Below are 22,615 nucleotides of genomic sequence, written 5' to 3'. Positions count from 1 at the left end.
TGTGACCTTTGGGAAATGGGACCATCACCCTAGTTAGGTTGGACTTGGAAAGTGTTTCCATATCTTCCATGAAGCTGAGTGAGGCAGGTACCTGGCAGATAACCCATCACTTCTACAGTTCTTGTTGATGGGTTGCACAATGGACCAGGATTTTACATTTACAAATAGTGTAAGTAAAAGTCTAAGAGCTGAGAGCATCTCCAAAGAGGGATGAAGGAAAAAACAAATCTTGGAGGTTGATATACCAGCTCCTTTTTACAATTGCTCTTGGACCTGTATGGTCTATAGCCCTGATGTCCCCCATTCTGTGCTCATCACATCACCTTTGTGCCCACTGTCTCTGCTCCTGCTTCTTCACTCCCAGGTGAAGCTGTGAATTTCCTCCCTGGTAAGGATCTGATCTCCTCATCTTTTCCTTCTAGGGGTCCTTCATAGACATGGTATACAGTAGGTGCTCAGCAAAAACCTGTCCAACTGCTCTGGCATGGAATTGGCCACCCATCTGCCTTGCACCTCTGGTTCTGTTCATAGAAATGTTGAAGCTGCCTATGATCCTGCTAATTAATTTACAATGAAGCATGCCTGTGGCAACTGCTAAACCTTGGAAGCCTCAGTATTTAACCACCCCTCTCCTCCTTCATCCAGCAGGGTTGAAGAAACCGCATCTTTCCAGTGATGAGCTCTGGCTATATGGATCTGATTTCTTGACCATGAGCTTATGGGTGGCCCCCAGAGATGATTCCCAGGGTTAGTCTGGGACAGCTGGGACAATGTCGTGGGAATGGCAGCAAGCACACTGCTATACCTGTGCCTGGTTTCATATGAGTGGCACCCTGGCTGTGGCTCTGGCACTGTGGGTGGGAACTGAGTTCTTTTCACTATGGTCTGGCTTTGCCAATCTGAGTCATTCGTCACCCTTGCTGAATGGAGTCTGGGTGTCATTCTCTATGAAGGGGGCCAATAATCCCATGCTGCAGGATTCAATGATCTAATGAGAAAGAAAGCTTTACTAATGAAGTATAAAGTCATCAAATGTGAGGGGCTATAATTATGTTATTGTTTTACTAAAGTCAATACTTGTGCAGGTAAAGTCAGGTAGATGTGGGACTCTGGAAACTGATGAACTCAGCAGGCCTCTTCTGAAAATGGAAGAGGGGGTGGAGTCTCTCACTCTTTCCTCTTCCTTCTCCTTTCTTTAGTTAGGCCTTGAAAAGGGGCTTCACTAGGGGAGTTGGTCTGCAGGGGACCTAAGCTTTCCTGGCCTGGTTGTTGCTCTACCTGGAGGGTTCCTAGTACAGTTTTCCAAAGGATAATGTAATACTGGATTTCTCAGCACTGTTGACATTTGGGAGAAAAATGATTCTGTATTGTAGGACCATGTTAGGGTGTTTAATAGCATCCCTGGCTTCTACCTATTAGATGCCAGTTGCATTCTCCAACACCAGTGATGACAACTGCAAATGTCTCCAGATGTTGCCAGATATCACCTAAGGGTCAAAATCACCCCTGGTTCAGAACCATTGATGCAGTCACACCCCTTCCCCTGGGGCAGCTCCTGCAATGCCTGGTTCATGGCAGGGAGGGTTCAGGTAAAGGCCCAGTTCCCTTGTCTCAAGGTAGAACATCTTTTCACAACCATCCCAGCCCAAGTTCCCTTTGGAACCAGTTGAGGTTTCTATTGGAACTGTATGTCAGACCAGCTTCTCCCTCTACCCCTCTGCTTCTTAATTGCCTTAAAAGTTCACCCTCTGCCAACACATTTCCAATTCTGAGTCTGTTCTGGGTATCCAGCCACAAATAGTGAGGGGAACATGACCAGCACCTCCTTGATGGGAGGCTGAGTGCCTGGGAACATGGGTTTCCTCACAGATAGCCTAAATTCAGTCTCTACCACACTACTCACTTCTCACTCCTGGGGAACTTCCGGTGATTTAGAAGTGACTTTGACTCCCCACTCCGGGGCTCTAGAAAGATCTATTTCTGAGGACCATGGAAAGTGTGGACTTCCCAATAAGGTCAGTGAAGGTGGAGGAGAAAGATGGTCTGCTGGCCCCTTAGAATACCCCAAGTTCATTTAGTGGGTCTCCAAATCCCTTGTTCTCAGCCTCACTCCTTTTATACCTAGTCATGAGTGTATCTGGCTTCCTGACTTAACCTTTCATGAAGGTGTTATATCAGAACTCAGAGATTAGCTCCCCTTAGAGCTGTGGCCTGAGCACAAGGTTCTTGTTTTCTTTATCTCTTAATTACCTCTGTGCAGGTGATAGGTCATCCAGGGCTCTGGCTTCATTTCTTCCTGACTTTAAGCCTCCAGCCTCCACCACTGCTCATTACCACTTCCTTGTGGATTTGATGCTGAACGCACTGGTTGGGTAAGGAGTGGAGGAGAAATTCTCTTTCTTGTTTGTTCCAGGGGAAGACACACATTGGGCCCAGACATTTGGAAGAAATGTGACTTCCCACATTCTCTCCTGCCACAGATCTTCCCGCCAGGCTTGTCACATCTGTGAGTGGGATGCACTGTCTGGGTGGACACAGTCTGATGTCTTCATTGCCCAGTGTTTCAGTGAAATGTGGGGAGAGATGTGTGTAGTCTACAGAGTCTGCATGCTTGGTGACAGGTGGGAAGGTACTTCCTCAGTATTACATGGCTGAGCCTGGACCCAAGATTTATCACTTCCTCATTGAATGACAGTGGGGAAACACCCTTCTGACCTCTAGTTTCCTCATCTGAAGGTAAGGATATTAGTTCTGTCTAGGGCTGTTACAAATGTGAAATCAGATCTATTAGGTAAAAGCTGTTTGCAATGCCATCTTCATTTTTAAAAAACATTTTCTTAGATTATTTTTACTTGAAGATTCTCTCTTGACATTTAAGATATATTATTTTTACAAGACCTATTATTGTTTGAGAATGCATAATATGCCACATGAAGTGTTGGTTTGGGATACTTGAACAGCAGGGTTTTTATTTGGGAATAATAATCAGGGCAGCTTCATCTGGTGAGGACTTCTACCCCAATAGCATATCCTAAAAGATTTCAGAATAAATGTAGATTTTGGCAAATGCTAATTCCTTCATCATTTCCCATTATGGACCAAAATGAAGATTAAGAAATACTGAAGTGGGCTTGATCTCTGTTTCTAAATTAAAAGACTTTGCTGAACAATGACTATCTCTTGCTTCTAATTACACAAGAATCCCTTGAGAGAATAAATGAAAGGTTTGCTTCATTGTGCTAAACTGGAGAGATTTTATAGCTCTTTATCAAGCCTTTAACTAATTCAGCCCTTTAGCATATACAGAGCTACTCTTAGCAGACTCTTTCTATTTATCAGGAATGCTACATTAGCCAATTCAAATAGGAAAAAAAAGTATTTGTAACACACACACTAGGACTATATTCAGGGGAAGAAGACATTAGATGAGGTGATTGAGAAGAACACTCAGTAATCCCCATCTCATCCCATTCTAAAATTCTTGATTCATTTAATAAAGTAGTTATAACCCAAATGTGGATTCTTGGTGTAGACAGGCAATAGGCCCAAGTCATTGTTTATTTTTAGGCTGAGCCATGAGTTGGACTCAGATCTCATGAGAATCTCACAGTTGAAGGCCTGAGAGAATGGAGAATATTAGCTTATGATTTTATATGGTGGAGTCAGCACTGCTGATTTTGAGTCATCTTTCTCTCTCACTCATATAGATACATAGATATCATATTGATATATACATGTATATGCATATCCATTCTATTTCCCTATCTATACTTATGTCTCCATCTATATATCAGCTCTTCATATATCTATATATCTAAATCTATATCTATGTCCTTATTCTATATGTGTATCTATTCTATATCTGTATATCTATTCTATATATCTATATATGTATCTATATATCCTATATCTATGTCTACATCTATGTCTCTATATCTATATATTTATTCTGCATCTGGATCTCTACCTACCTATCTATATCTCTCTAATTTATCATCCGTCCATCCATCTCCCTATTTATATCTTTATCATCCACCCATCCATCACTTATCTCCATCATCATTCTGACATCTATCATCCACCTATGAATATATATCATCTATCTATCTATCTATCTATCTATCTATCTATCTATCTATCTATCTATCTATCTATCTATCATCTATCTATCTACCTACCACTTCATATGTTTTCAAGTTAGCCCCAAATTACCTTATTTGAGTGAAAAAGTGCAGAGTCTTAGATGCAGTATGGGATGCAGGGGATACTCTCTCTGGTACAGAACTGGTGCCAAGCCCAGCAGCTTGTAATTAATCTTTATGGATTGCATGCATGCCTGGATGCTGAGTTCTGACACAAGACCATTTTCTCTGGCTTGGCTCATTCTGTACTATCATTTGATGATAGGAGACTTATAACCATGCTCAGCTCAGGGACAGTCACCACTGCCTAGAGCTGGGACTTCTGCTCCCACGGCCTCCAAGGTGCAGCCCTTGAGAACAACTGTGTTTCCTGGCAGCCCTTCATTGCTAAGACCAGGGCCGAAGTGGCCAGAGCAATCACAGTGTATTGCTGAGCTCCAGCAGAAGCAGAAAGCCTGAAGCAAAGTTCCAGAAATTAGTCTGGGACCTGTTTGGTGCTTGCTTCTTAGTTGTGATCCCGCCCTGCCCACACATATCCTGCATTTGGTCTTTCAAAAGGTTTTTTTTTTTTTTTTAACAAACTGTTCTACCCCAAAGGTTTTCAAAACCAAAACAAAGCAACAAAACCCAGAGGAATTAATCCTTCCACTTCCTTTTTGAACACAAACTTACTTGTCACATTTTCCAGGTAAAGCAAATATAGATTCCAATTGCAACCATGAGCTCCTGCTCTCACCATTGTTTGGGTTTGGAAAGCCCAGGCTAGCAGGTGTTTCTCCCTGGAGGCATCCACATTCTGCCCTGTCACCTCAAAATCTACCCCTCCCCCATTCCTGCCATACTGCCTTTCCAACATGGTAGACTGGACATAGTTTTAGAGCCCAGAGATTCCTTCTTGCGCCATGAATCATTCACACTGCCGCCTTCTACAACCAAGATGCTCACGGAATCCCCACTCTCAGTTGCCACTATACCCTGCAGTGTGGGCAAGCTGTGTTGCTCTTCACATCCTCCCAGAGTTTTTTCTTAGGCCACAGAAAGCCGGGCACTGTCACTCCTTCCCGCAGCGCAGTACAACCTCCTGCCACGTGAAACCAAGTCCTACTGTGCCTTAAAATGCAGGGCTGGCAGCTCCCTGCTGGTGCCTTTCTCATACCACCTGGGGCTCAGACTCCTCCTCTGCAGCTCAGTGAACTAACAAATTCATTACTCAATTTACAAGCTTGTTTGGCAGGAAGCCAGTTGGCTGCCAGCCCTGAGTGTCTTTGTTTTCAGGGTCTGTCATTGGTTTGCAAAGATGAACTGAATATTTAGGCAAGTGGGTAAAAGGGACTCATTCTGAAGGCCAGAGAGGCCATGGACGATAGGGAACATCACAGCCAAAGCCTCAGACCTTTTCTGGCACCTATTTGACAGTTCCCCAGCATCCTCATAGCAGAGTAGAAATGCAAAAGTGGTCTCTAGATTGGAGATAGGAGAGTGTATTTTCCAAGAGGCCAGCCCCAACTCAAGTGCTGAATTTACACTTAACAGTTTATTGCAAATTGGGTCACAGATGTAATCACCTATATAGGCAACAAATGCAGGCAGACTGTGGGGGAACCAAACAATGTTCTCATAAGGCTGGCTTTTTAGTCAGCCCACTCATGGTTCTAAGACTCCTGTGAAAATTCAGGGACAAGGCCCTGAAACCCAGACCTGAGTTCTGCAAAGGGCAGCTTCAGGCATGACCTTGGCCATGGTACCACTTAGCACATTTCCAGGGAGTGGTAGATGTTGTTGGGGAATGGGAAGGCTGCTCCATTGATGTATTTAAAGCCCAGGAGGCTGCTAAAACATGAGGTGGTCCTTAGCATCATCAGACCCACAGAGGCAGTTGCTCCCCATCCTGTTCTCCTAGGGACCCTCTTTAGCTCCCTTGGGAAAGCTGGGATACCTGGTCAATTGGAGTCATCTGGTGAATTCAGTGATACCTGGTGAGATGGAGCCACCTGGTGAAGTTGGGGATACTTGGTAAATGTGGCCATCTGGTGTATGTGGAGTTATCTGGTAAGGTGGGACTTCCTGGTGAAATGGGGATATATGGTAAGGTGGGGTTTCTGTAAAGGAATGTGAGACCATGGTGATTCTTTTTCATGTCCACACAAGGAAACCAGATTTTGGGGAAGGTCATTTAATCCAACATGGATTGTCTAGGCTCCTTGTAGACAGTACCTTCTGTGCTACTTTCAACTTAGCTAGCCATGGAGAATGCTGCTTCTGGCTGAGAACAAAGAGGCTTGTGAGAAAAAGAGGGATGTCATGGATACCTCTAAGGATGTGGGAGGGAGACCATGGTGCAGAGGAACGGGATAAAACCTAACCATGTTTCCATAGTTAATATCCATGGGGTTATCCCCATCCTTCTCCCTACTTCACTACCTCTGAGAAAAGCATGCTTCCCAAATATAAAACAAAATACCTTTCAAGTATCTGAGACTTGGCCCACTAACAGTGTGATTGGGACCAAAATGCAGTCTTGCTTTGTAAAGCAATAATGAAGGCAACATGGTGTCACAGGTAGCCCAAGGGTGTTAGAATCCAATGGTCAGGGTTGCGTCTTGACTTTGTCATTTCCTGGCTATGCAGCTTTGGGAAAATTACTTCTGGTTTTTGGGTTTCCACCAATAAAATTGTTGTCATAAAGAATTTTTATAAGAATTAAAGGAGCTAAAGCAAAACATAAAGTTTTGCCCCAGGAAAGGGTAAAGCAGATTTTTCAGCAGCATTTTATTACCTGCAGATGGGTGCACAGATTTGCACATATTCACCTACCAAGTGATTGAACTGCTGGATCCATGTGTTTTTTTGGGTTTTCTCCAACACAGTTTGACCTTGACCCTCAGATATTCCTACTAGCATGGCACTTCATGTTGTCTTGGTGCCTGGTCCTTGAGAAAGACTTGACAGAGCTTGAGAAAGTACAAAGAAGGCCAAACTCTTTTAAACTGAGGCTTCTTCATTGGAAAGAGAGGCTGAAACTGGGAAGTTAGGCTAGCAGGAAATAAAATTCCTGGACTCAGAGCATCTTGAGTAGAGCAACCATGATCATGGCCATGGAAATATTGGGAGAGGTTTTAGAAGATGAATTCTACTTCTTAATCAAATGCAAATATGGAATCATATTTGTGGCCACCTCTGGAACTTAAAATAGGTTGTTTAAGGACAAATACAAAGAACGCCACTTTACAGAGCAGTCTATGATGAATAAACCCTGAGAGATTGGGCTGAGAAGATGGAAAGACACAAATAAGTTACAGGATGTTAAAAGGACATTGATAATAACAAGGAGCACATTCACCATGAGGTCAGTGTGGACACTGATCCCATGCCAGGAACTTTATCCGTTAACCCAGCAATCCCTGTGGGTAAGCCTTACTTATCATCTTCTAGAGATAAAGCTCAGAAAGGTTCAGAAATTTACCCAAGATCACATAGCTAGAAAGTAGCACAACTGGATCCAAGTACAGGTTGGTTTTACCTCAAACCCATGCTCTATATCACCACGTTACTCTGACACTTGTGGCCTTCTTAGGGCTTTCTCTTCTTAAGGTTATATCAGAGTGTGTTTGTGGGGTATCCATCAGAGAAATATTCTGGATGGATATTTAATTCGACCCAGGAAGGTGGTTCTAATAGTTTCTAGAATATTAAATATTCAAGGTCGGGGGAAGAATGTAAGGTAAGAGAAATCAAATCTGTGTTCCTTACTCTGGGGCAGTGTTTTTCAACCTTGGCTGCATGTTGGATTTGCCAGGCTATATCCTCAATCAATCCAATCTGCATTTATGGAACTAAGACTCAGGCATCAGGAGTTTTTCAAATGCTGCAGGTGGAACTACTGTCATAAGAGATAGCGTCTGTGTTCACTGCAGGTATTAGGAAATATTAATGGCACTCTAGGTAGAAATTTAAGCAACCATGGCCATTTGTGATTCTCATCTTAGAAGTCCCTACTACTGATTCAGTAGCTGAGTCCTGGAAGGCTTTGTGGTTTTGGGGACAAGTGCAAAGTATAAATAAGACCCAAAGATTGATATTAACTAGAAAGAAAAGTCTTAAGCAAAAAAGCTAAAAGAAAATTTTTGTTAAATAATGACACTGGTAAAATAGCAATGAAATGGTATTAAAATGTTTGTGAGTACTTATTTCTCAGCATTCATCTGATAAAGTTAAGCAGCATGAAGCAATTGTAGCTACTTAAAAAAATGTCAGGAAAATAAGCTATTCATTTAGTGGGCAGAGGAAGGATTCCTTTATAAGATCACTAGAGTCATTGCTTATAACCAAGTATCAACACAAGTGACAACAAGCATCCCTTGTGTCCTTAGGCTGAGGTGGAGTCCACAGAGTCTTTGCGATGAGCTGCTGGAGCAAATGCTGGCCTCTGTTCTGTGAAGTGTTTTGGGAGGAGGGTCTGTGGCCTGCCTTCCCAGTACTCGATCAGCCAGGCCCCTAGATTGCCATATTGCTGCATGGTAGCTGCTGAGTTTGGGCACTTTCATGAAGGCCTGAGGGTCTCTATGCTGGAGGCAGCGTGGAGTGAAAGAAACACTGGGTTAGGGACAGGTTCCATGCTAGTTTGGTTTGCATTCTCAGGGCTGGACAATTCACAGACCAGTGACAGCCGGGGCTCCTTCCAGGCATTGATCTGCCTCTCTTCTCTGGTGTGTGTGTAATGGGCTTTTCCTCTTCAGTCCCTGCTGTGATGTGTGGACAGGAGGATGCCAGAGCAGTCAAGCAGAGCCACAGCAGAGGAGAGACATCCCCTTGACCTCTGCCTATTGCACCATGTTCCTTAAAAAATAAACGCATTGTTTTGCAGTTTGTATATTGCTAATGTGGTGGCTTTCCAGGCACTGACTGAGAGTGCTGCATCGTCATGAATCCATCCACCAGGAATCCTCCTGAGACAGTCCAATAGGTTGAGATCTTCTTTGGAGCTTCCATTTGGAAGGGTTTGCTGTGCCCATCCATTTCTTGTTCTACACAGTGCTGTGAAAACAAAATTAAAGGATAAAAAAGGAAATCCATGGATAGAAAATTCCAGGGCTTCATGGAGTCATTTTGTAATAATTCATACTGAACATCATTGGACAGTTGTCTCCCTCTGTGTCTATCCCATGCCAGCTCCACTTTCTCTGCATCCACCCAGAACTGATCTGCAAGTTCTCCCCCATGCGCCTTGAGGAAACTCATAAGTGGTTGTTTTTGGAGAGGTAGGCGATGAGGGCCACAGCCACTCCCACGTAGATGCCAGTTCCAATTGTGATGGAGAGCACAGCCAGGAATAGGGCCCGCCGGGAGCTGGTGCTGGCTTGGTGGAAGTCACCCTTGGCCACAGCTTTGTTTGTCTGCAGAATTGGAGAGGAAAGAGGGAGAAGCAAAGGGAAGTCAACATAAGCAAGTCTGAACTAATTAAGTGAGAGGAGGGCTTATTTAGGGCTACCTTCCAGAGAATCCTTGCCAGTGTAGAAAATATCAGGGTGGGGAGGGGTCTGCTTTCATTCCCAGTTATGATGGAGAATAACCCAACTGAGCATCTCAGGGCACCAATAAGTGAGGGATGGGTTAGATTTCACATCTCCAAGGGTACACTCTACCCTAGAATGACATTTTTTTTTCATTTGAATAACATAATTGTCCAACATACGTTCACACTTACCTCGTTTAATCTCTACAACTTAGTGGGGGTGTGGGGAAAGGAACTATAGTTATTATTTCCAAGAGAGGAAAGTATTGCATAAGGTGATTAAATCAATTGTAGGTTACTTAAGACTTTTAGCTGCTCAGTAATCATGTGACCATGGAATGAATCATTCATTCCCTGAACATCCCCTATGCTTGCCCACAGCTAGAGTTGGTAAAATTCATCCATTAATAAAATAGTTTGATGCAATGCCAACACCTGTATTTCTGGACATTCAATTGCACAAGGAGGTGTTGGTTTAATAAGAGTCATGTTTCTTGAGTTGGACAGTAATGTGGAGGTTTGGCTGTTGTATTTGATTTGCTATTTTGTGGATGAGCCCACAGACCATTCTAGACTCTTCCTCTGTGTCTACTCTCCTGGTGACATGAAGAATGAATGCTGCCCTGTGCCCCCCTACCTCCTAGCAGTGAGGGGGGCCATGTAGTTCCTGGGGATCCTGGGAAGGTTTTCATTCTCCTGATAAGAAATGGGACACATGCATAGCACAATTCTTCCTTCTCCTTCTTGCCTTGGAATGTGGTTCAGTTGGCCTGATTCTGCAGGTGGGTGGATGCCTTGGAGCCACAAGGAGGAGCTGAGACAACAGCATAGAAGTCAGAGCTGATACTTTTAAAGCTCTGAGCCAATGGCAGATGTTTCCTGCCCCAGGTTTCTTGTGTGAGGAAAGTAAACATTTCTGTGTTTAGGCTGCTGTTCATTGGGTTAGGGGCTTTTCACTGGTTGGATTGGGGGCTGCTTGCTGGTTGGGTTGGGAGCTGCCTGCTGGTTGGATTGTGGGCGGGCTGCTGGCTGCGTTGGGGGTTCTCTGCTATTGTCTATCTACTTTGATGACCAAGCCTATGGGGAATGTCAAGTGACTCAGCTGTAGCCATCACTGAGGGATTACCTGAGTAAATGGGGGTGGGGTGCTCGCTTGGTACCTACACCTGGTACCCCCTCCTGAGCTTCCTGCAATGCAGAATGAGACAGGCCCCAAGACAGCAGTGGCTTCTTTGTGCTCAACCTGGAATCATCGCACCTTCCCCCAAGGAGAGTACCTTAACTTGCTTCCACAGACTGTCTCAAGAAAACCAGAATCTTCCCCAGCCCTGTTTCCATGCATCAGGGACATTTCTCCATTTACTGGCAGGCTTGGGAATTGCCATGCTCATTTACTCTGATTAGAAACACCAGCGCCTTTGAGAAGGACCAAAAAGGATCAAACTTATAGATGACTCAGCATATGAATTTTCATCATCCGCAGTCTCTTGATTCCTGATTTCATGGCATTTGGAAATTTGCCTTGGATTAGGAATGGTCTTTTTCCCTAACCCCTGATCTTGAAGGCCACTTCATATTTTTGCTTCCCTCAAACTTTTTTGGCTTGGGAGTTTGTTGCTGACAATTTTTGATGAAGCAGAGCTAAGGGAATGCAAAATGAGTTGCCTCCTGGGACAATATAGTTAATTAAGTCTTAATTAGCTGAGTTCCATGCTATCAAGCAGCACTCCAAACTACCCCTGTGTCTTATAACATAATTTACTGGAAATGTCCTTCCTGAGCATTGATTTCTAAAACCCCAGCTTTGCCAACATCCCTGCCGCTATCACCATCACGATGCGATGGTGGATCAGAGGATGGAAAGAGACACAAAGTATAGGTGGTCACCAGTTTAACTGACTGAGCATACCCCTGTAGGGAGGGAGCTCCTGGGTTTGGGACTTACCCTAAATCATAAGTGTTCACATGACTTGGATAACTACTTGCTCAATAGTTGTCTTCCCTGCTTAGTTGTGAGCTCCAGGAGACAGGGTTCACCTATCAGCTCTGGACCTGGAGTCAGAGCTTATGCCCTGGGGATGGGGGTAGGGTAAGGGGTTGACAGTAGAAACTCAGGAAATAGGATGTAATGAATGAACCCCGAGTCTATCAATGCCCCAGTGTCTTTGGTGGCAGTTATGAGGAATGTAGTGGCACTTGGTCTCTCTGGACTGAAGCTCTCTCTGCCCTAATTTTTTATGAACCTCATTGTTCAGCTGGTTCTGAGCACAAACATTGCCCTGGTCTCAGGGAACCCAATATGTCTGCATGAAAATCACTTCTACTTATTTATTTCAAAAGTCCAGCAATCTGGGAGAACTTGTTCCACATTTTTATGTTTGATTCTAGGACAATGGTTTGAACAGGAGACCCAGGAATTTTCTCATGTTAGAAGTACTACCTGTTTGAGATGTGTCAAACAGCTGATAAGGCCTTAATGGATAGGCTGTTTTTTCAGCTTCTTCATTTCATAGAAGCAGAGATCTCTTGGAGTCCAAGTTCCTCTGAGATAGTGGCACAGTTTACATCATCTAGAATCAACTTACCATGGTCTAATGACATTAATTTTCTTTCAGAAAATGGATAGCTCTCATTACACAACAGCTTGCTCATCCCATTGAGAGGGAGTAGACTAAGGAAATACTTCCATCCTGACAACTGTTGGACTGAAACTACAGGCTATTTGACATGTTTTCTTGCTTAGTGCTTGGGGGTATGGTGGATTGAATTATGTAGCCCAATTTAGAAGTGTTCTTAATCTGAATCTGCCTTCCTGTGAGTGTGAACCCATTGTAAATAGGACTGCTTGAAGATGCTATTTTTAGTTAAGGTGTGCCCCCAACTGAATGAAGGTGGATCTTAATCCAATTACTGGAGGCCTTATAAAAAGCCAGAAGCCAAAAGTCAGTGGGAACCAGAAGAGCAGACAGAAGAAAGGGAGGACATCTCCATGTTACAGGAAGCAGAGATTCAAGCCAAGGAACCCCAAAGGGCATGAACAGCCAGTACCAGAATGCTGTGGATTTTGGGGAGAAAGCAAACCTTGTTGATATCTTGATTTTTGGAATTCTAGCTTCTGAAACTGTGAATCAATAAATTCCTGTTGTTAAGCCAATCCATTGAGTGGTATTTATGGTAGCAACCCAGACAAACTAAGACAATGCATCTATGAACTCCTGATATTGCAGGTTAGATTTTGCAAGTAGGCATGTTTTTATGAGAAGGTGATTCAGACAATTCATTTTGAATCTCAGGGCAGTTCCTCTTCATGGTCTTCCCACCCACAGCTTTAATGGAGGAAAAAGAAGAGAGGAGGTGAAAAGTACAGAACAAACTCAGCATCTCTAAGCAAGGACAGGGGAACATTACAGGATGCTTCTTGGCTGGAATGAACAGATGTCATTTGCTGGTTCTAACTGGGAATCTAAACTTGTCTATGCCCTGGTGACACATGCAACTTCTGAGCCATATGTGCACATTCAGCAAGCACCACTGAGGAACCTGGCCCCAGGGGATTTTGTGGGTAAGGTCAACACTTTCTGAGACTTTTCAAAATGACTTTGGTGCTGGGGCTATCCCACTTGGATGCACATCAAAACTTGGGGAACTTTGAAAAGTCCTGATGTCTAAACCCTCCCCCCAGGCAAAATGGGTTGGTAGCTATAGGATGGGATGAGGGTTTCAGTGCATTTGCAGTTCCCAGGAGATCCTATGTGCAACCAAGCTTGAGATGACTGTGACCAACTATCCTGGTTTCCCAGGAAACCAGACTCTCAGAGCTAAAATCTGGACTCAAGTCCCTGCAAACTGGAGGATGGGCCACTTAAGTTGAGAGCAACTGCTTGCAGGAAGGAAGACTCCAATCTTGCCCACACAGGCATGGAGGGGATCCAGGACTCTGTTATGCTGTCAGAATCTCCTTTTCATGATCTGGAGGTCCATCTGATGGGGAGAATGGAGCCTGGCAAGCTTGGATGAATTGGAGTGTGGCTGAGTGTGGCTCAGACCCCATGGAAGGATGCCAGGCTTTTCCACCCCAACCCAACTGTAGGTTTTACTAAAGCTCCCACCTTACTGTAGGTATTTCCTTTAAGGGCTTCTGATTTGTGTGCAAACAGTCAGAGGCCCAGCTTGGCTCCTGGATGTCTTGGTTCACACCTGGCATTCATCACAGTGTGCAGGAAGGGAGACCTCCCAGACTGCGTCTCTCTTGGTTTTGTTTTTAGCTCACAGGTGTTATTTCCAAGCCCACTTCCCTCTTGACTGATTAATGGTGGCTATCTTCTCTGTACCCCCAAGATGTTTTGATGTGTGGCTGCTTTATTTCCTAATGGCCCTCTGTCTTGTGATCTGAATAGGAAACAGATCTCAGTTTGGCCCCTCAGTTTATGTGGAGCTAACACTCTTTTCAGTCAAAGACCTGGAGCCTGGATGATTCTTTTGGGAAAAGCATTTGGCCATGGAAGGTGATGTGAAAAAGGAAAGGGCAGTCTTAATTCCAGTCAATACTTTGTTCTGAGACACTCAAAGAGCTGATTTTAGGTGGGCTCAGACTATGAAGGCCCTCTTGGCCTCCTGACTTGCCTGTACCCTCATTCACTCTAAAATCTGCCCTCAGTCAGATCCTTCCAGGTTCAAGACTGTGACAGAAACCTGTGGTGGTTCATGGTCCCCAGAGCCTGCCTTCCCATACCTCCCAGTCTCCCTTCTCCCCATAGCCTCTTACCTCCCACATTCTGCAAATTGCTGAATTTGGATGCTCCATCTGGGGCTTTCTGTTTGGCTGGGGTGAGACTTTCCTTACTCATAAAATGCCCCACTGACCTCATAAGTACAGGCAGGCTCATCACACACTTCTGAGAAGAGGGAGTGAGTTCAGGTTATCTTTAAGGAAGGGGTTTGGGGATACTTTTTGAGATGGAGCTTGACATCCTCTGGGAAGGGCAATCCTAGACTGGGATGGGTCCACCAAGAAAAGCCCTTGGGCTCAGGACCACAGAGGGAGATGGGAGCGCTTTACTCATGGTTCACACAGCCTCGGGCAACAATGTGCCTGGCAGGGTCTGGAGTCATGCAGACCTGGAGGGCATCCCATTAATGCTGCTCAGGGATGCAGAGTCCCAGGAGAGTCCACCAGGGGGTGACACATGGGACAGCATGACACAGGTGCAGAGGAAGGCATAGCTATTGGAGTTACTATGCTGGGCATCTCCCCTCTGCACCCAGTTGCACATGCCACCCTCCTGCATCCTGTCTTTGCCTGGGAGGTCAACCTCTGTCGCAGGCTGCCTGGTGCTCTGGCTTGAGTGCTGTCCACAGGCTGCTCTGTGGGAGATTGGAGGGTAGGGGTGGGGGTGGGTTGGGGCTTTCTGTCCCCCTGCTTCCCTGACCATGTATCTTCCCATACCTGCCCAGTCTCCCTTCTTCCCATAGCCTCTTACCTCCCACATTCTGCAAATTGCTGAATTTGGATGCTCCGTCCAAATGGCCCTGTCATGACTTTCTCCTTTCAGTTTCTAGTAGTTGCTTCCCTCTTTTGGACTCCCCAGATCGCAGGGTGGTCACAGATCAGATGGTCTGAGCCCTGGGTCCCCCTTTAGTTTCCCACACCATCTTTGTAAATCAACCCTCTGTGAAGATCTAATTTGAAAGTGTGACCTGCCTCTTGCCTAAAGTGGCTGTTATCAATGTCAGCATCTGTAGATGTGGCATGGCTAGAGGCCTGGAGCATGCTTCTACGAAGGCCACAGCACTTAAGCCAGACCACTCCCATTGATGCAAACACTGTGGGGCACAGCCTCCTTCTCTAGTTACCTGTTTTCTTTACCTATTGCTGAGGAACACACTGTCATAAAACTGAGTGGTTTAAAACAAAAATCATCACCTACTGGATTGCATGTTCTGTGGTTATGAGGGTGGCTTGGTTGGGCAGTTGGGCATTAGAACCATCAGGACCTGTTACGCCTGATAGGTCTGATGGGGTCTGGATGGCAAGTTTCATTCATATATCTGGCACCTGGGCTGGGAAGACTCACTCAGAGGAGGCAGGAGCAGTGGTGCTTCTTGACTTCTCTCTCTCTGTCCCCACGACATCTCTAGGGTAGCTTCTCCATGAGGCCTCACTGTGTGGTCCCTCCACATGGCCTCTTCCTATGGTCTCTCCAGGGCTGCCTCTCACTGTGGCCTCTCCAAGGAAGCCTGTCTGCATGGTCTCTCCATGCGGTCTCTTCCATGACCTCCATCTGTGGCCTCCCCACATGGCCACCCCAGGGTAGCCAGACATTGCACATACCAGCTCAGGGCTCCCAAGGTGCAAGTCCCACCTGCTCCTCTTTTTCATGGCTGCCTCTTGCTCCTTCCGTATTTCCCCACCTTCCTCCAGCACTATCTAGAATCACCTTCCAAGTGAGCTGCTTGTTCTTGGGGACCCAAACCAAAAGCACGCCTCAAAGGTCTACCTGTACTGTACCCATGGGAAAGCTCATGGCCAGCAGTGCTGCTGGTGGAGCCTCGGGGGCTGCTGCTCCTGGCATGGGTGAGTGTAAATGATATGGAGGGAAGCAAAGTGAGGATGTGACAATAGGGGGCTCCTCCTGAAGGAGGGGAATCACCCCAGGGGACCCTATGCTTAGTGACAGAACTCAGGCCCCTGGCATGTGAACCAAGTGGGTACTTTCCTTCAACACAGCCTTTCCTCTCCCAGAAGGGGCATCGTGCTAGACTGAAAGTGACCAGAAGATCGCTTGGGCCACCCCAAATGACTTCTGTCTGCAAGCAGAATTGTTCTCCAATTTAAGTGAAGTCAGAGGCCAGAGATCTACTCTTGAACACTCTACCAGAAAGTCAGCTGAGTCCCCTTTGGACTGGGAATTTTCTTTTTTGTTTCTGAATTTTTACGCTCATGCCAAAAGGTCATGAGTGAAGACATTTTGCTGAGAAAAAAGAAAGTGCAAGTGTTTGGCTCATTCTCAAGACACTACCATCTGTACCATCTGTGTCCCAGTGGCAGCTTTGGGGAAGGGGGTCTGATAGTATCCCAAAAAGCTAAACAGGCCACCTAGCAGCATTTGCTTTCTACACTGCTAAAGGCTATTTAGAGTGTGCACTCCATCTCACAATAAAAAATTGCAGGGGAAGGAGAGAGAGCTTTATAACCTCAGGGCATAAAGAATCAACAGTCAGAACCCAAGCTCCATTGTGGACTGCTGGGCAGGGTGTCGGATACTACCAGTCCAAAGCAAACATGGCTTCTAAATCCAAGATCTATGTGGCTTGGAGCTCATGCATAGTCCACTGGAACACTTCAAATTGAAATATCAAATGTGCACTTTGGTTTTTTAGTTAAATAACTCCCTCACTTACCTAGTTGTAAAGATATGGATGAAAACTGCTTTTTAAATTGAAGAGTAAAAATAAAACAGTACTAAAACTCAGGAAAACTACTAACTTCCTCTCCCTTGAGTGAAGTGTTATTCAAACCAAAAAAATAAAAATCACATAAACTGAAATTGCACAACCAGAACAAATGTGCTTTGGCTAAAATAACTGCCATCAGAACTGTGAGTCCATTGGACAGGAGCATGAACACAGTCAGCCATGCCTCACACACTCAATTACACATGTTCCTTATATCGTAATGAGTAAGCCAAACTATCTTTTTTTTCCTTATAGGAGGCAGCAGAAAGCTTTTTGATATGCATTTAAAAATCCCTTTTGCTCATGTTTCCATGACAAGAAATGACCAATTTGTAGAAAAATGAGATCAAGTTTATGTTCCCTGTGTGGTAAGTTATTCATGGTTAGACCATATTACCTACCGGTCCTGTCTGTTGGTGGTGATAGGACCTGTCCTGTACAGTAAGGTTGAGGAGGTGGTCTTATCACAGGATTTGTCCCTTCTTGGGAAGCAGCCAAGGTGTTTCTGATCCAGATTCTCAGCTCTGCTTCCACTCAGGGTCTTTCACTTTAGACAGGGGTTAGTCATGCTTTCTTAATGTTACCTCCCACTTCTCTCATTGTTTACCTGGAGTCCTTGGATCATCTAAGAAACTTAGTTAGAATGCTGAACCTGATCTCCTTCCTTCTTTCCTTCCTTTGTCCATTCTCTTAGTCTTAGTAACAGGAGGTTAAACTGGACATTCTGCCCAGACACCACATCACAAAAGACAACAGAGAGAATAACTATAGAGGTTGCCCAGCAGCATGTGCAAATTTCCAAAACAAGAGAGCAGAATCAATGTACATGCCCTAAGCCCTGTGTCCACATGGAATGGGTAAAAGGAATGGCTTTTGGAGTTTGGGGAAAGGATCTTGAGAGGATCACATCATATGCTGGGCATCCTGGATCCACTTCAGAATGTTGGGATAGTGGTGCTTGCCTCTCTAGGGTTAATGAGATCAGTCTTAACGGGTCATGGGGGGGGGGGGGGACTTTATGTGTGTTCCCTGCACAGTGGATGAATAAACCACCCTGCCTAGAGAGCTGAAAGATGGAGATGGACTGACTAACAGCCTCAGGGCCAGAGTCAAGGGGACATGCCACCATGCTGAGACTGGACAGCTCCTACTGGTTGTCAGGGTGACTGGGGTGATTCCACAGACAAGAACTGTCTTAGAGCCTATCCATTGGAGCCCACCAGAGTGATAATTGTACCTCCACAGAAAGTGGCCACAGGCTAAGTGACCAGCTGATGGAAAACACTGGCTGGTCTCAAGCAACTTGAAGTTGAAAATGTGAAATGTATATGAGGGGTGTCCAAAGAACCCACCAAAATTCCCAGATGAGAAAGCAAGCTGCACAGGCTTTTCAGGGCAAGAGAACATGAGGCATCATAGGAAAATACCAGCTGGGTAAGAACTTTTCCATCCTGTCTTGTTCTCCTTCACCAGGCCTTACCCCAAAGTAGCAGAAACCATCACCAGCAGGGTAGGAGGAGAGGAGAGGAAGAGAGAAAGGACCATGCCGCAGACTTTCTAGGTTCCAGCTGCTGCATATATGCATGCATGCCTCCATCAAGAATGCATGTAAAAAAATAACAGTGATAATTTAAAAGAAAAAAAAAAACACAGACAACAACAACAGTGCTATTCACTGACCCTCCAGATTGGCTAAATGAAAATGACAGATAACATAACATGTTGATGAGAACGTGGACCGTTTAAGTGTTGGCAAGAATGGAAAGAACCAAAATTTTCATATACTCCTGGTGGGAGTATAATTTCATACCAATATTCGGAAAACTGTTTCTCGCCATTTCTTACAGCTGAATATCTGGATGTATTATGCAGCAACAATTCTATTCCTTCACAAATGCCCAACAGATTATTCATATATTCACCAAAAAGACATCTATATAACATCTATAATGATTAAAGCCCCAAACTGGAAACTATCCAAATGCAAAACAACAATAGAAAGGATAAATATTAATAGTGGTGGGTTCATCCAATGTAATACTACACAGCAATTAGACCAAATCTCAGAAACATGTAATTCCATTTACATAACGCACAAAATAGGCTAATATCATATATGCTGCTGGCATAGATGTCAGGTTAGGGACTACCTTCGGGAGGATTCCTAAATGAAAGAATGCATAGTTTCTAAAAAATCTACTCTTGCATCCCCAGATAATTTTAGAACTGAATTCTACTAAGAAGAAATTGAACAGCTAAAAATAGAGAAACTCATTTAATGAGACAAGTAAAGCACTGATATCAAAACCAGAGATGGAAAGTAAGAGAAAAGGAAGCATGCTAATTGTACCTTAATCAAAAATGCAAACACTATTTTTCAAATAAAGCTGTGGCTTGGACTTCTATCTTTATGCCCATCTCTCACCTTCTCCTTATTCCTACCTTAACTCCAGTTGTATTTGCAATTGCCTTTTCATCACCCATCACATTTCCATGCCTATTTTTACTTCAGGTTTTTGCACATCCATTATATCCCTAAGAAAGTCTCACCTGACAGAGGAGTTATGGGACCCTCCTCTGTGGGCCCTCAGGGCCTCCATTCAACGCTCACCATAATGTAGGGTATTTATACTTCTCTACATTCCTGGAGACTGGAGCCACCTTCCAGGCAGGGGCTGCATCTTTCACATCTCTTATCCTGCAAGCCTGGTACAGTGTATTCAATGAGCAAATTACATAAGTGGGACCTGCGGCTGTCACCCTTTCCTTCCTCACATTCCTGTACTCAGAAACCTTTCCTGCTAAGGACAGGGATTCTCCTATAGGCATCCACCTAGACTGAGAGTCTCTGTGTAAAAGTACACAGAATCTACAAGCTAAATCCAAGATATAAATCATGTATAGCCAAAAAGGAAATATTTATAACTACTCCTTTCTATGGGTGGTGAAACCTATTGGAGAGAAGTCCCTTGGGCTCTGATGGCTATGGACTCAGAAAGATGTGGTTGTCTAAGTTTGGTGTATTTATTAGTCAGCCAAAGGGGTGCTGATGCAAAATACCAGAACTGTGTTGGCTTTTATAAAGGATGTTTATTTGGGGTAGAAGCTTATAGTCACAAGGCCCTAAAGAGTTCAACTCAATATACCATAAGAAATACTTTCTCATCAAAGTCACCTGCCATATGTTGAAGCAAGATGGCAGGTGATCTCTCCTTCCTTCTTCTTCTTAAGTCTATGTGATCTCAGCTTCTTCTGATCTCAGCTGTAGGCTGGTATAAGGCTCATCTCTCTCCTCAGAGCTCATTTTTTTCTGGGCTCAGCTGCTCTGTTCTCTTCACAAGGTCAGCTATAGTCTATCAGGCTCCTCTCTCTTCCTGAGCCCTCTGCCATGTCTAATGGAGCCTTCTTTCCTTCCTCTTATATCTGTTTCACTGTGTATCTACTTCTCCTGTGTGCCTACTTCTGTGTAAGAGTCTGTTTTAGTGGCTTCCCAAGGGGGTGGGGACTCAACCCTGCACACCCTAATGACTTGGTCAAATCAAATCCTTAATCTTGATTTAGTAAAGTAAAAATGAATTCTCTGGATTTAATACAGTCAGAGGGGTATGATGCCCAGAGGAACAGACCAGTTTACAAAATAATCAGTTATCTTTCTTGGAATTAATAAATAATATCAAATTACCACTTGTGATTAGGGATGCAATCTTCTGCATGATAGAGGGAGAGGGATCTGTTGCTCCTCAGGTAATCTTAGAAAGAAAGGGAGAGAGAAAAGCCAGGAAAATGGGTAGGAGCTGGAGAGGGGAATGGCCAGGAGAGCTGTCTAGGAGCATTTTCTGCAATGATAGAAATGTTTTATGTCTGTGCTTTCTAGCATGGCAGCTGTTGGCCATATGTGGCTCTAGAGTGCTTGAAATATTGCAAATATGACTGAGGAACTGAACTGGTATATTATTTAATTTTAATTAATTTAAATTTACCTAGTCACATATGGCTATTGGTTACCACTTTGGGCAAGGTGATGGGTTGAATTACGTAACCTAGAAAAACATGTTCTTAATCTTAATTTAGTCCATTCTTGTGAGTCTGAAGTCACTGTAATTAGGACCCTTTAAAGGTGATACTATTAGTTAAGATGTTGTAAAAAAATCCTATTACTGGAGGCTTTATAGAGAAGGTCACAGGGAGAAAGCCATCAGAAAGGAGTAAAAGCTACAAGTCAGTGGAACCCAGAAAAGAAAGGAGAAGACTCCAGCATAGACATTGCCATGTGACAGAAAGCCAGGGACCCAAGGATCTCCAGCAGCCAGCACCAGAACACCAATCTTTGGGGAGAAAGCTTTGCCTTACTGACACTTTGACATTGAATCTCTCCTAACTTCAAAACTTTGAGCCAATAAATTCCCATTTTATGGCATTTGTTTTAGCAGCTGCAAAACTAAGACAGAAAATACAGCAGAAGTTCCTAGGGAGAAAGAGCTAAGGAAGAAAACCCAAGTGGTAGGATGAAGCAAGACAGCTTGGAAATGCTTAAAATGGAAGTTAAAGGAATTTGCCAGATATTGCACTGTGGGAACATCCCCTAGGCCTCTGGGAAATTAGCTCCACATGTACATGTCATATAAGATTTTATTTTACTTTTGATGAATAAGAGAGGGATCTCACCACACATTTGGTTCAATGAGGGGATGAAGACAAGAAACAACTGCAAGATGAAGGAAATTAGAATGACTCTGGGAGAATGACTCTGCAGATACCTGGGGGAGGTCTTTGGGCTTTGGGGGCATCAGGGCTGCAGCTAGCATTTGAAATGGCTAAAATAGTATCATAGGAGAAATGTGCCTCACCATCAGGGACTAAGTTGTCAGTGACATTGCCTTTGGGTCCTCTATGCCAAGTTCCATTTGTCTGCTGTGTGAATCTCTCCTCCTTCTTGAGAGAACTTGGAGATATTCTAGAAGTGCCTGGACTCAGGTGGACCAGGCACCATAGGCCAAGGTTTCTCTTAGCTCTAGATTGAGTTTCAGACAAGCATTTGCCAAAGCCTCTGTTTCCTTTGGCTAAGGAATGAAGTGCATCCAGTGTTGTTTGAGGCTCTGGAAAAATAGTGATTTATTCTGTGATATATCCATGCTGTTTTGTTTTTCATAAAGTTATAATTTTTAGGGATAAGAACTGGAAAGGTAAAATTTTTCCACATTGCATATCACTCACAACCAAATTTGCTCCATCCTTGTTGAAGAACACAGGTCTAGCTGGGAAGATATTAGCTCTAAATGCCAACCACCAGATGTAATTCCTGAGACGTATGAAGAGCTTCCAGAAGAACCTTATTGCCTCCTGGACCATTTCTCTGGAAATTTATATCACATTGGGTATTTTATGACTCATTTTTCTCTAGTACCAATATCTGTCCAGCTGGATTACATTTCTTTGCATTACTGCAAAAGGTTATTTCCATTATTTATTACTTTCTAACGTTTATCGTGTACTGACAAGGTACTCA

General features: G+C 44.2%; 1 protein-coding gene across 5 annotated transcripts in view; it reads right to left on the bottom strand.

Moving 5' to 3' along the window:
- Positions 1–5,657: 5,657 nt before the first annotated feature.
- The window catches only part of SYNDIG1 (synapse differentiation inducing 1), a 212,485-nt gene continuing 195,527 nt past the window's right edge, over positions 5,658–22,615 (bottom strand). For all 5 annotated transcript variants that reach the window (XM_004475057.4, XM_004475056.4, XM_004475054.3 and 2 more), the window contains exon 4: positions 5,658–9,535. In XM_004475057.4, the coding sequence (XP_004475114.1) occupies positions 9,377–9,535 (159 nt within the window). In that variant the 3' untranslated portion in view covers positions 5,658–9,376. The remainder of the gene's footprint in view (positions 9,536–22,615) is intronic.

This window comes from Dasypus novemcinctus, chromosome 24 (genome assembly GCF_030445035.2).
Source record: "Dasypus novemcinctus isolate mDasNov1 chromosome 24, mDasNov1.1.hap2, whole genome shotgun sequence".
In the NCBI taxonomy this organism is placed as follows: Eukaryota; Metazoa; Chordata; class Mammalia; order Cingulata; family Dasypodidae; genus Dasypus; species Dasypus novemcinctus.
This window is presented reverse-complemented; position numbering and strand designations above follow the sequence as displayed.